General features: G+C 47.4%; 1 protein-coding gene across 1 annotated transcript; it reads right to left on the bottom strand.

Annotated features, from left to right (window-relative positions):
• Window positions 1-350: 350 nt before the first annotated feature.
• LOC130848735 (pepsin F-like) lies at window positions 351-8,967 on the bottom strand. Its single transcript, XM_057727140.1, has 9 exons — window positions 8,915-8,967; window positions 7,661-7,811; window positions 6,581-6,698; window positions 6,360-6,478; window positions 5,012-5,205; window positions 3,973-4,089; window positions 2,239-2,380; window positions 2,058-2,156; window positions 351-503 (listed from the first exon to the last, which is right to left on the bottom strand). Exons 1-9 carry the CDS (start codon window positions 8,965-8,967, stop codon window positions 351-353), a joined length of 1,146 nt encoding a protein of 381 aa, XP_057583123.1.
• Window positions 8,968-13,245: the final 4,278 nt, after the last annotated feature.

The raw sequence follows: 13,245 nt of genomic DNA, 5'->3' as shown, positions 1-13,245 counted from the left end.
GGTCTAGTCCCTGAGATGTGAGGATCTGCTCTGGTTCCTTTGTCTCATAACACCACTATCCTTCCAGGAAATCTTCCCTTTCCTTGAAGCCATTTGGAGTTGGGCTCCTCCCCCTTGTGGTTCAGACGATGTTCAAGATCCTGCTGGATTTTGAAACACCTCCCCAGCACAAAGAGAGGCACGCATTCATTTTTGCACCATTGGGAATGGAATCCTTTATTCTTTACTGAGAATAGGGCTTTGCAGATCACCAAACAGAGTCCACCATCGTCCCTGGTTGGGAGTGCCCTATGTGTGAGTGAGTGTGTGTTTGGAGTGGGCCTGATTGATTCCTGAGGCAGCCCCAGGATTTACACTGCAGAAGCCAGCCCAACCCTGTTGTTTCCCCGATCGTAAAGCGAGAAATACAGCCTCAAGAAGGCCTCACCCAGGACCCAGGTCTCCAATACGTTCCAGGTCTCTGTGCCTCCTTGAAACCAGCTGATACCGGTGCTGTGAGGACACTGGGGGAGACAGAAATACACTCCAGTCAGCTTCATTCCTTACCTACCACCCCCCACAGCATCCAGAGCTGGTGGCTCCTCAGTTTTGTTTCCCTCCTTTAGTAAGGACCAAATTACTGTCTCAGAAGCTGCAGAAGTGGAGTGCCCTTCCAAGGACAAGAATGGCCAGGACATGTGGTTGCCTTGAGGTAGGGAGGAGGGTAAGGGAAGTTTTGGAGTTTGGGATTAACAGATGCATACTACTATACAGAGAGTGGATAAATGGATAAACAACAAGGTCCTGCTGTATAGCACAGTATTCGATACCCTATGACAAACTGTAATGGAAATGATAGAAAAAATTATAGGAGTATATGTATGTATATGTATGTGTGTACATATATATATACATGTGGTATATATATAGATACACATATATACACATGTACACACAACTGAGTCACTTTGTTGTACAGCAGATATTAACACAACAATGCAAATCAAGTATATTTCATTGCAATCAAAAAAAAAAAAAAAAGACAAGGAAGGCCCATAATTTCCCTTTTATTTCCCTCTGATCCAAGCTCTCTGCTTTCTCTGCAGAGAATGCCTTTTCTTCTCTCTCTTCCCCACAACCTGTGTGCAAGCCTGTGCTCAGCCCTTCTAGGAAGACTTCCTAGACCCATGTGCACCTCCCCTGGCAACTCCAGGATGGCTGGGCTGACTTAACATGGGGCTCCCCTTCTCTGTAGCCCTCACCTCTCCCTAATCTAGCCCTGGCACCACTTGAGACAGCCCCCGGAGGTGCTATTTGCAGGAATCCAGTGTAGATTTGCCTCAACCCTAGCAGGCCTCCTCATGCCCCCATGAGGCTGGGGCTTTCATATTACTGAAATTCCATGTCTTCCTCATGGCCTTCTTTGAGCACATCGGCCTCCTCTAAATTCCCATAGGGAACTGGCATTAAGCCTCAGTCTTGGTCCTGAGCTGTGCAGTCACTGTGCACCCCTTATTCAGGTGAGCATCCAATCTTCCCACAGAGGCATCTGCTAGCCCAGCTCAAAGAGAGGGATGTGAGGCTTAGCAAGTGGAAGCTGTAGCTGAGGACTAGGGGAACGAGGTAATTGATCATCCAACTAGGATTCTTTCGAGATGGGAAGGGAGGAATTTAAAGATGATGGTGCAGCAACATACAGAGTCTGTCCCCAAACAGTGTCATTGGTCACTTGGCCAGTTTCAGGGATTGCTAAAGCTGACTTTCCATGTTCAACCATCTGAGGGCTCGGGTAGAACTGAAGCTCTTTGAGGGCAGAGGCCCTTAGTGTTCGCCTCTCCTTGTGCCTTGCACCATGCCAGCACAGGGTGGTGTCTCCATTTATTCCTGGATGATGGATGTCCTAGGCTGTCCATTAGTAACAAGTGGTTGGTTTGTGGGAGGTGCTGGCCCAGCCCCTTGGGCTCAGCAGCATCTGCATTGGTGTGGCTTGGCCTGCAGAGGGCCCCCTCCTCCCATTGAAGCCCAAGGGTCCCTGCAAGTCCCAGATTTGAGAACCAGCCCAAAGGTTGGCCCCTCACCTTCCAGATGTAGGCTTCAGCGGGCACTGGGTAGTCAGTGCCGTTGATGTTGAAGATGATAGCAGGCAGGTTGGTGATGTTGCTACATGGAACCCAGTACTGCTAAAGAGGAAAGAGGTTGGCCCAGCCGATTTCTGGTGTGTGGAGAGTTCTAGGGTGACCCTGTGGCATGTCCCTTCACCTCTTCACTGAAAGGTGTGGCGTTGATGAGCTTCTGAATGGTGGTGACCGATCTAGTTGGGCAAGCCAGAAATGCAGTCCCGGTATCCAGAATGGCCTGGCATCCACGGTAACAACCAACAAACTTCCCATTCACGGTGATGCTGAGAGACAGTGGGACAAAGTGGGCACCAGGATCACACTGAATTCTCCCCACATGACAGCCCCCCTCCCTGTCTTTCTCCAGAATAGCCCTTCAGCTCATGCTCTGGCTCCGTATTCCTTTGCTCTGCTTCCATAAACTGCTTTCACTTCCTTTGAGTTCTTGAATGCACCAGGCTCTTTTGTGCCTCTTGGCCTTTGCATGTGCTGGCGGACCTTCCTAGAAGACCCCATCCCCTTTATCTAGCTAATTTCTCCTTATCTTCCAGTTTCTAGCTTAAATGTCCCTTTATCAGGAAAATCTTCCCCCCAGACTAGATCAGGCTTCTGTCTTGGTCACTCTCTCTGAAGATTCATCATTATTTGTAGCATGTACGGAAGTGGTAATTCATTATGTGTGTGACTCATTTCATGTACATCTGCCTCACTAGATATAAGGACAAGCTGTATCCTCAGTGCCTCCCTCAAGTGCCCAGCACACAGTGGGTACAATGTATCTTTGCTGAGTGAATAAATGAGTGAATGAAGAATGAGTGAATAAGTGAGGGAGTGAGAGAATGCATGAGGAATAACCAGAGACCTGTGTCTGGTGTCTGACCAGTACTGGGTCAACCTGCACAGTGAAGATGAGGTTCTCTGGGGCAGTAGATGCTCAGAGTGGTGGGGAGGGAGACACAGGCTGCCCTGGGAGAGGTTGTTTCCCAACATGGCACTCTACCCAGCTCAGACATTGAGGACCCTGACCAGGCGATGCCCAAGGTAGCCCACGGGGCCTCCAAAGGACCCATAAGCTCTATCTTAGGGTATCACACAGAGCCCCATCAGTTATCGCCCCTTGTTCGCAGACCACTCTGGGATCCCAGCTTCTTGATTCTCTGTCACAGCCTCTGCCCACTGTGTTCCCGGGTTGTGAAGGTGGATGGCAATGGGTAGTGGGAGTGTCTCTTGGCAGGAGTGCTTTCAGTATCAAGAATGCAGCCAACCCCTCTCCATTGCTGGTAAGCTTCTCCCTAAGGAGACTATTTTCCCCAGTTTGTCTAGGACTTCCCCTGTTTTGAAACTAGCAGTTTTGTGTATGAAGAACTCCCTTGGTCCTGGGAAGCCCTGGACAGTTGGCCATCTTATCTCAACCTTGTTCAGTCTGGTGAAATTCTCCCTGATCCTCTATTCACTGTACTTTATGGTCCTCAAAGCCTGCCATCTGCCACGCAGCACAGTGGGTGCAGCCCTCCCCAGGCTGCACACACCCCTCAGAACCCTGTTCAGGACCCTGGTCAGGGCCCTGGTCAGGAGGCCAGGGGTGAATATGAGCCCATGGGTGGTGTCTCTCTGTGTGTATGTGTGTTTGGATGTGTGTATGTATGTTTCTCTGAGTGTGTGTGTATGTGTGTCTGTGTTCCTGTGCATGTTTCCATGTGTGCCAATGTGTGTGTTTAGGTGTGTCACTGTCTTTGTTTACATGTGTGTCTTTGTGGTTGGAAGATACATGTCTGTGTGTGACTGTGTGTCTGATCGTGCCTTTGTGTCTGTCTGCATGTGTCTGTGTGCACGTGTGGGAGCATCACTTGGGTGGCTCTCGGAGGGACAGGCTTACTTGTTCACGGCTATCTGCCAGTAAAGGGTTCGGGTCACTGGTATCCTCTTGAGCTGCCCTTTGTGGTAGCTGTGGTCCACCCCACCAAACATCCCCACGCTGCCATTCTCCTTCCTGCTGAGGAAAGAAGGAAGAGGGAGGGATTCTTGTCGGAGAATAACACCACTAACCATCTGAGGGCTGTGGTTATCCACACACCAGAGGCACTACAATGGTCCCCATTTTACAGTTGTGGAAACTGAAGCATGGTAGGATTGACTACCTGAATAAGGTCAGTCACCGACTAATGAGTGGCACAGAAGAGCTTTGAAGATGGGCAGCCTGGCAGGGCTCCGACCACCTGCCTTTCTAAAGAGGGCTTGGTCCCCTCCAGCAATCAGAGTGCTCAGAGATACCCTCAAAAGACACCTAACACGAGAGGTCTGGATTCCCTTTTGTGTAGCCTGTCATCTTCTAGAAATGCTGAGGCTCGAGGACACTAAGTGCATGGGTTCAGGCTCATGGAGGCATGGCTGCTTGGGCCTGTGACTAGTGCCATCCCTGGGGACCCATGCTCAGCAGGTCCCCACAACTCTGCGATTCTTGTCTTGAAATTTCTAATACATTTAGAACAGGAGGTCCCACATTTTCATTTTGCACTAGCTCCTGTCAATTGTGTAACTGGTCCTGGGCTGCTGGTAAAATGTTAGTGAGGGAGAACACATTCCCGCCATCCCTCTTCCTCCTTCCATGTCAAGTCCACCAGCAAATCCTGCTGCCTTTCCCTTGAGCCTGTAGCCTGACACCTTCCATTGCTCTCACTCTTCTCTCAACCCCCTGGACCAGGCAGCTGTCCTTGAGCCCATGAGCATGGTTGTGATCCAATGAAACTTAATTTAAAAGAACCACTGGTGGGGCCAGATGTGGCCCTGGGGCTGTAGTTAGGCTTGGCTAAACAGTCTCTCAGGAAAATTCTGGATCAGGAGCTCTGTAACTCTTCATGCATCTGAAATCATCTTACGCCTGATTTAGAGTGAGGGGTTGTCAAGCTCAGACTTACCTGCTCAAGTAGAAGGCAAAGATATGCTGAGAAATGACTCCTCGTTTCTTCAAGTTGTCAAAAACGGGGGTGATGATTTTGGGAGTGAGGCTGGGATAGCCCAGGCCCAGGACACCATCAAAGACTGCATGATCCAACCCACTCTGATTCACACTCAGCCCAAATGCCTGGTCCAGGTCGACAAGGTTCATGATCTGTAGGAGAGGAGAGTGTCCCACATAAAGGTTTGGGAAATGGAGCTGGAATGGGCTGGGTTGTCCATGCCATCAGCACCTCAGAGAAGACCTGAGGCCTAGCTATGCCCCAGGAGGACTTCACATGGTTAGACCAAGCTGGCATAGGAACTTGGGTTCCATTTGTTCAGGGCTATGGATTTTAAACAACTCTTGCACACACCATCTGAAGGGAGTCAACTTGGCCTCATGTCTGCTATACAGGTGGAGAAACGTACACTCAGGACAGGATAAAATGAGGACAAAATGAGTAGAGAGCAGGGTAGTCTTATCTTTGCCATCACTATGATCAGATAACAGATATGGACTGAATTTATTGCAATGTATTCTGGATCCTGCATCTCTTCACGAAGACTAAAGCCCTTTTTACAATGTGGGTGCAAGGGTTCTTGTGAAAATTCTGCCTGGAAAAAATGGTGTTGTGTGTGTCAGAGAGAGCGAGAATACCCAGGCCCTTTGGGGGAGGCAGGCCATAGATATTATTGGACTCTCAAAGGCCCCATACAGTGAAAACCCATTTATCAGGCCCTTCCCACATCTGCGGCCCCTGCTTTCCCTGACCACATGCCTGAAGCCCTCAGCTAACCCCAGGGGCCTGGCATCAGTTTTATCCTCTCCCTAAATACCTCACACATGCATGAATCCTGACAGGCTAGGACAGCTCCACTGCTTACTAAATGCCTGATATTTCCAAGGTCCTGTCTCTGTGCACCTCAGTTTCCTCCTCTGTATATTGCAGCTGATCATAGTACTTGCTTGTGGGCGTGTTGCAGGATTAAACATGTTATTACCATGAAAAAGCCCAGCACAGTCTGAGAATAGAAAAGTGGATGCCTTTTCCCCTCTCTCCCCGCTCCAAGGAAACTGAACCTTGAGCTGTTCATGGGCAAAGGAGCTACAAATCCACACCCAAATCCACTCTCTCGGTTAGCCATTTGGGAGTCTGTGTCTCAGCAGGGCACTGTATCTGTGTGGAGGGCTGCCTGGCACTAGGGGACCTTGGGAAAGAAAGACCCTCCCAGTTGGTCCTGCAGCTGTTTTCTAAGCTGCAGTTGCTCCCAGGGCCAGCCCTGACTCAGCTTCTAGTCTCTAGAAGCTGCACCAGGCCTGGTTACCCGAATGGTGTCATAGGCAAGAATTCCAACAATCCTCCCAGCACCATACTCCAGGTCGAAGGACAGGACTGAGGGCTGGAAGGTGGTGGACAACTGAGGGTTGAAGAGATTGTGTGTACCTGCAGACACAAGTGACGAGTGTCCCTCAGGTGCCACGGAAGGAGTAATATGTGGGAGGGGAGTATAGATGAGAGGTCATGAGGGGTGGGGTAGGTACTTACGGCAGGAGATACTGGAGCAGTTGATGGAGGGCATCCACGTGAAAGAGGAGGTGGTGTCAAAGACGACCCTGAACTCCTGAGGGGGTGTTCCAATGGTGATGTTGCCAACATAGCAAAGCTGTGGGGGTGGGGGTGGGGATGAATGTTGAAGGCAGACCCAGCTGCCCTGGCCACCCTTGATTCCAGGAGTACTGCCTTCCTCGAGTGGTCCCATGTCTCCTGAAATCACTGTCAAACCACCACACCTCACAGCCTCTGCTGAGAGCGGTGCCTTCATTTAATTTTTTTTTTTCTGTCCATTTCCAATCTCAGCTAACCAATGAGGGATCGAACCCAAGTCAGTACATTATTAGTGCAGAGTCTTAACCACAAGATGTCCAAGAAAGTTCCAGTGCCTTCATTTGAGAAGCTCTCCAGTCTCCCCCTCAAGGCCCAGCTTGAGTGTTTCCTTCTCTATGTGGCCTTCCCAGGTCACCAAGGGCCACTTTCTCTACACTCAGACCATGTCCTATCAATACCACACACTTGGCCCTTTTATTGGGCATGTATTTACTCCTAGCCTATCACTCAGGCTGGCCTATGCACTCTTCAAGAAGATATGAGACTTTGTTTAAAATCAATACCTGTAACCAGAGTGTCAGATTTTTATGGTGTCACAGGCCATAGGGCTTAGTAACTTTTTTCTGGTGTCCTTGGATCTGCAGAGCCCAACGTTCCTCGGCCTGGGGTTTCAAACTTGATGTGCAGTTGCCTTTATCATTTGATCACCTTTCATGCATAACTCCATAGCTTGCTCACTTGGATCAGAAAGAACAATCTCCCCCACACTAATCACATATCTTTGGCACAGAAATAGATGTTTACCTGCCACCTGGTCATTGCTGGGCACAGTCAACACAGACCAAGAGCTCAGGATGAAACTTGTCTTCTCCTTTGGGAAAAGAGTCCCTGTTTCCCAGTGTTTCTGCTTCCTGCAGGAGCCCCAATCCCCGTATCCAGCCTGGCCCCTCCAGGTCAACCTCAATGCTAGGGTAGAGTACCAGGGGGCTCTGTAGAGCACCATTCTCCCAACACACTCACATCCTGGTAGTTCCTCAGGGGCTGAAGAGAAATATTGGGGTCAGCACTGGCATCCTGGAACCTGTGGTCAGTGTTGTCCTCCAGGAAATTAGTCAACAGGTTTTCTTCCCTGAGAGTTTCTCGCATGGTCTTGATCTTCATTAGAGGGATTCTTTCACCGAACATTGGGAAAAGGAAACAAAGGAGGGGCAGCAATCAGCTGTCTGTGTTACTGTATGACTGTCACACCTTGGATTTTAATGGCGCTGTGCATTTTCCCAGCATTTTTATGAATGTCATGTTATTATCAGGATGCCAGGCAAAGACCCTGGCCAAGACCTTGGCTTGAATACTGGTTCTGTTGTGTAATTTTGGGTAAATCGTATGACCCTAGGGAGTCTCAGTATCCTCACAGGAAAAAAGTGGACTATAATAATCCTCATCCCCCATGTACGATGTTGTGGCTATTAAGTGAGATGATGGATATGAGGTACCTGATATGTAGGAAGTCTCAACAATGACAGCCAACACCATTGCTATGGCCATCCCACTTTATCTTTTTCAAAGACCCTCTGGGAAGCAGGTAGAAGGAGGATCATGATCTTCTTATACTGGAAGGAATTTGAAATGCAAGGAGTTTGTGACTAAGCTGTGGTCACACTGCTTGTTACAGGTAAAAACAGCCTAGAATTAGCCTTCCTCATGTTTCTCCAGGGCTCAAACAGAAGAGGGGGTGAGAGAGGAAGCCAGGACATGGGGAATACATTAGAGGAATTAAGAGGCTAGAGAAGCAAGGAAGAGTCAAAATAGAAAACAAACAGACAAACAAAGAAACAAAAACCAAGGGAGCTCTTCAGGCACAGAGACATCCAAAATGATGGAAGACATAAAGGAGAGAAAGAAAGATATGAAGAGAAAGACACATGCACACTGATATGGAGAGAGAGCAGAGAGAAGATGCAGAAGCAATTACAGGGGAAATGCTGTTCCATAGGACCTCACTTACAGTTGTAGAGGTTGTGCACTGAACCATTCCAAGGAGTGCCATTTTCACATAGGTCATGATGTGACTGGCACCCCCAGAGTTGTGTAACCCTGCAGCCTGACCGCAAGACACTTGCTTCCATGGGAAGGTACTCACCAATAAGTGTGAGCTGAGCTTTCAGACTGTCAGGGAATGATTATATTTCCTTCTAACCCTGATGGGTAGAAAAAGAAGAGGACAAGAAAAACCCCAGAAACAGAGATGACGCCACTTGTAGTCCCCATACTTACATGACTAGGCACTGTGAGAGGGCCACCAGCCCGAGGATCCCAAGCCACTTCATGCTTCTAACCTGGGACTAAGTACTCAAGAAAGAGTGAGCTCAGAGCATGCTGAGATGGCCAAGAGCTCCTGGTTATATATGCTCAGACCTGCCCTAATAGTCCCCTTTAGGCCAATAACGGATCAGATAAGAATTACAAACTTCTTGATAAAATTTTTACCTCCATCAATTTCTGTGGGGAGTGGACTTTGAAAATTTTATGAATACAGAGATTTCTACTGTAATGTATTTCTTGGGGCATTGCTGCAAATCAAAACTGTACCCCACGGACTAACTATGAGGGGGGAAATTCTTGCCAATTTGGATACAAAACACTGCTACTAACATGATAAAAGTAAATGCCAGGGGCCATGCTTGACATTTGTCATCTCATGCTGTCTTCCAAACAACTTTATGACATGTGCGTTGCAGTCCTCAGTTGAAGAGGAGATTCCAAGGAGGAATAGATGTCAAATGGCAAAGTGTAGACATGAGGGGCACCCCGGGGACATACAAGTGAATGGCTTTAGGTAGTGGGAAAGATGGCACAGACCAGGGGGCACTTATGATGGCAATCTGCATCAAAAATCTAGGCTAGAGTAGTATTACAATTGCAGAATTTCACTCTGGGAAGAAATGTGCTGCATGCATCCCCAAGATACTTCATATCATCCAACAAATATATACAGAGCACTCTGTGTGCACAAATCTGGGTTAGTTGCTGAGAGTTAAATTCAAGCAAGACACAGGTGGTCCTTATCTTCAGGGAGCTAGCAGTTTAGGACAGTGCTTACAAACTCATACCCTAGGCAGCAAGAGATATAAATGGAAGGACTGGACAGGCATCATGGACACGGGGCAGGCAGCATCTGTACTACTAGTGGGGGCAGCCTCTCCTTAGCTCTAACCAGCAGCTGCCCTGCTGGAAAGCAGCCTGGTTGGCCAAATTTTCAAAGGAGTCAGAAGTCTGAATATTTATGTAAAATCCCCTGATTTTAAATGTGAGCAAATAATGGTTTTTCTTCATCACAAATAAGCGTGAGTTGAATCAGAAAGACCTGTGTGCTGGATTCAGCCTGAAGGCTGTGCATGTTATTATTTCTCCCCTAGAAGTGGGAGTCGAGAGTGGACAGAAAGAGGGTTGAACTCATGTTGGTCGAATGAATAAGAGACTGAATGCCTCTTAACCATGTTAATTTCCCTTCCATTTGTAAAGAAAGATCACCAGGGTCCTATCAACCAATGAATTTAATAATGTCCAATTGCTAATGTTGACTTAAAAAATACATGCACAATGTGAAAGTTGCAAGTTAAGTTTTATTTGGAGCCAAATGAGGACTGCAGCCCAGGAGGCAGCATTTCAGACAGTTCTGAGAAACTGCTCCACAGAGGCCAGGGGAGGAGCCAGGATATATAGGGTTTTGAAGCAAAGGACATTTAATCAGGAACTTCCATTTAAGGAAGTTAATATCTCAGATTAAGGAATTTAGCGCTTTTCTATGTATGGGAAGATGCAAGCTTTGTGCTCACTGAAATCATTCCTTTGCTATGCACCTTAGCTCTCTGGGGCCTGCATTTTCACATCCTGAGTTTCCTCGGGGCTCACCACAGGGAGGGACTTGCTCTCTGATGGCAGGTGCTTTTTTCAGTGAGGGCCACAATCCTTGATGACTGAGACATCATTTGCTTATTGGTATGGCAGGAAATATTCCATTTATAAATATTCCATTCATCACTAACCTTTTGATATAATTCCCCAATAGGGTTCGTGTCTTGAACCATTTTCTGTACCAAACCAAGTATACAAATAAATCCTTTTTAAGCTTCTTATCAATCAAAGAAGGCAGAAAAGACCACTCAGAGCTCCTGCTCAGCATGAGATGAGCAGGCTACCTGTTAACTCTGATTCCAGACAAAGTAAAAAAGGAATTTTATGGCACCTGCCAGACTTCCCATACCTGTGTACTCCAGGTTGAGATCTATCCAGGCCTGTCATTGGGTAGAACATCTGATCAAAAGATGGGTGATAGATGGGGTGCTGCATGTTCCTACTCATTTTGGCACGTTGTTAAAATTTGGTTTTGGTGGTTTGATCCCTCTGGAGGGGATTCAGCATGACCTAGCAAATGACACACACAAATACAATTCTGCATAGCAATTCTACTTCTAGGGATTTATCCCAAAGATACACTGTCCAAAATACAAGGAAAAAAAGCTTATGCACAAGCTATTCACTGCAATATTGTTGGTAAAAGAAAAAGATTAAAAACATACCTGAAGTGACCATCCATGGGGGAGTGTTGAAAACGGGATAGGACATCCAAACAATTGGGTATAATGGGGATGAGGGAAGGCATGGAATGGCTTATATATTCAGGGTATACTGTTTAGTTTTTTAAAAAAAGAGGGACCAGAAAATTGCTTTTATTTTGCTGCTTTTCCATACATATATATGTCTATTTTCATTAGGAAAGAGTGGATAATTTTTTTTTTTTTTTTTTTTTTTTGGCACACGGGCTTAGTTGCTCCGCGGCATGTGGGATCTTCCTGGAGCTGGGATCGAACCCGTGACCTCTGCATTGGCAGGCGGATTCTTAACCACTGCGCCACCTAGGAAGCCCCAAGAGTGGATAAATAAACCAAAAAGTAATGAAAAGTATAACTTATGGGAGAGGGGCAGGGAGAGAAATGAGATTTTTCCTGTTTTATAGTTTGACTTTGCAACCATGTAAATGTGTTACAGAATCCAAAAATATGGAAATAAACACATCTATCCAAATTAAGAACTAAGACACATGAGCCTAATTCTATCAAGTTGGTGACATAGACTCACAGAACAAAACATTGCTTAAGTGGCTTTAAAATGCAAATTGTGACCTATATTCAGAGTGGGATATCATCTTAGGACAAAGACAGAGAAAGAAAGAAATACACCCTCCCTCCAAAACAAAACCAAAAACAAACAGCCAAAGAAATCTGAAACTATATCCAGCACCTTAGTGTTGGGGATATTGCTACTGTTATGTTAAAAGTATTGTAAGTATGTGAAGGGTTAAAACAAGGATGTACTCAATGCTAATGCTGTGAGGAAGCAAGGCTTTCCTGGGAAGGGAGAAAGGAGGCTTAAAAACACAACCAAACACCTTAAGTAAAATCCTGTGGTCTTAAAACTTGAATCAGAAGTACAAGTTTGTACTTTTTAATTATTATTCTTTTATAGAAATGCTGTACTTCTTGGCTCTGACCACTGAAAAGCCTAGAAGCAATGGCAAGTTTATAACAGTGACTATCTTGAGGCCTAGCTTGTGGCCTCTAAACACCATTTGCCACGAGAGGATCCAGAGATTCTTGAAGAGATGGCTGATTTCAGAGCTGGGTCAAGAAGTGCACAAGATAAGCCTGGGAATCTTGAAGGACCAGAAATCTGAGAGCTTTCAAAGACCATTGGGGGCCTGACAAAATGTTAGGAATCTATCTGAAGAGGCCAGAGTTAGGACAATTTTAACATCACACCAAATTGATTAAAACACATTAAATAGGAGAGAAAAGATGGTGGCGAAGTAGAGAGACGTGGAGTGCATCCCTCTCCACAGATGCATTGGGAATGCACAGAAGGACGCAGTAATTCCCAGAGAACCAGCTGAACACCAGCAGATGGCCTCGGACACCAGAAAGGACTGCGGGGAGCCTGACATAGCCGGTAGGGAGGCATCTACAAAGGCTCAAAGAGGGTGAAGCAGCAGAGCTGTGGCAGACGGGAGGGAGTGAGAAACATACGGAGGGTCCGCAGCGCAGCTCAGCATTCCTGGACCGAGACATCGATCCGCGGCTGAACGGAGGGTCCAGGAGGGGGAGCGTGGGAACTGGAGAGCTGGTTCAGGGTGAGAAACACTGTTGCCGGTAGGGTGACGGACCGAGAGGACAGGAGGGAGGAGGTCCGCGGAGAGGAGTGCCCGTCCCTGAGAGCTGCCCAGCCATGATGGCAGCTGGAGGCTGCAGGCTCATGGGTGGGGGGGGGGGGAGGAGCCACGCGTAGCCTCTCTCTCTCTTTTGGAGCCTCTGCAACAGGCAGTGGAGAGATGCCCGTGGGCCACCTAAGGCTCTCAGGGATAACAAGCACCCTCAGGCACTCGGGCAGGGCTAGATTAAAACCCCTTGCAACACCAGCAGCGGGGAGTCTGCCGAGGGAAAAAAAAAAAACAACAACAGCAACAACAACAAAAAAAACCCGAGAGAGGCCCAACTCTAAGACTTTCTGTTTACGCCTGAGCCACCGGCGTCCCTCTGCATCAGGCACCT

Source organism: Hippopotamus amphibius, chromosome 3, assembly GCF_030028045.1.
Source record: "Hippopotamus amphibius kiboko isolate mHipAmp2 chromosome 3, mHipAmp2.hap2, whole genome shotgun sequence".
Taxonomy (NCBI): Eukaryota; Metazoa; Chordata; class Mammalia; order Artiodactyla; family Hippopotamidae; genus Hippopotamus; species Hippopotamus amphibius.
This window is presented reverse-complemented; position numbering and strand designations above follow the sequence as displayed.

Coding starts and splice junctions, on each gene's coding strand:
- LOC130848735 (XM_057727140.1), bottom strand. CDS start 8,967: ATGAAGTGGCTTGGGATCCTCGGGCTGGTGGCCCTCTCACAGTGCCTA. Junction 7,812..8,914: donor CTCTCACAGTGCCTAGTCAT/GTAAGTATGGGG, acceptor GTTCGGTGAAAG/AATCCCTCTAATGAAGATCA. Junction 6,479..6,580: donor CTGCTCCAGTATCTCCTGCC/GTAAGTACCTAC, acceptor TTGTGTCTGCAG/GTACACACAATCTCTTCAAC.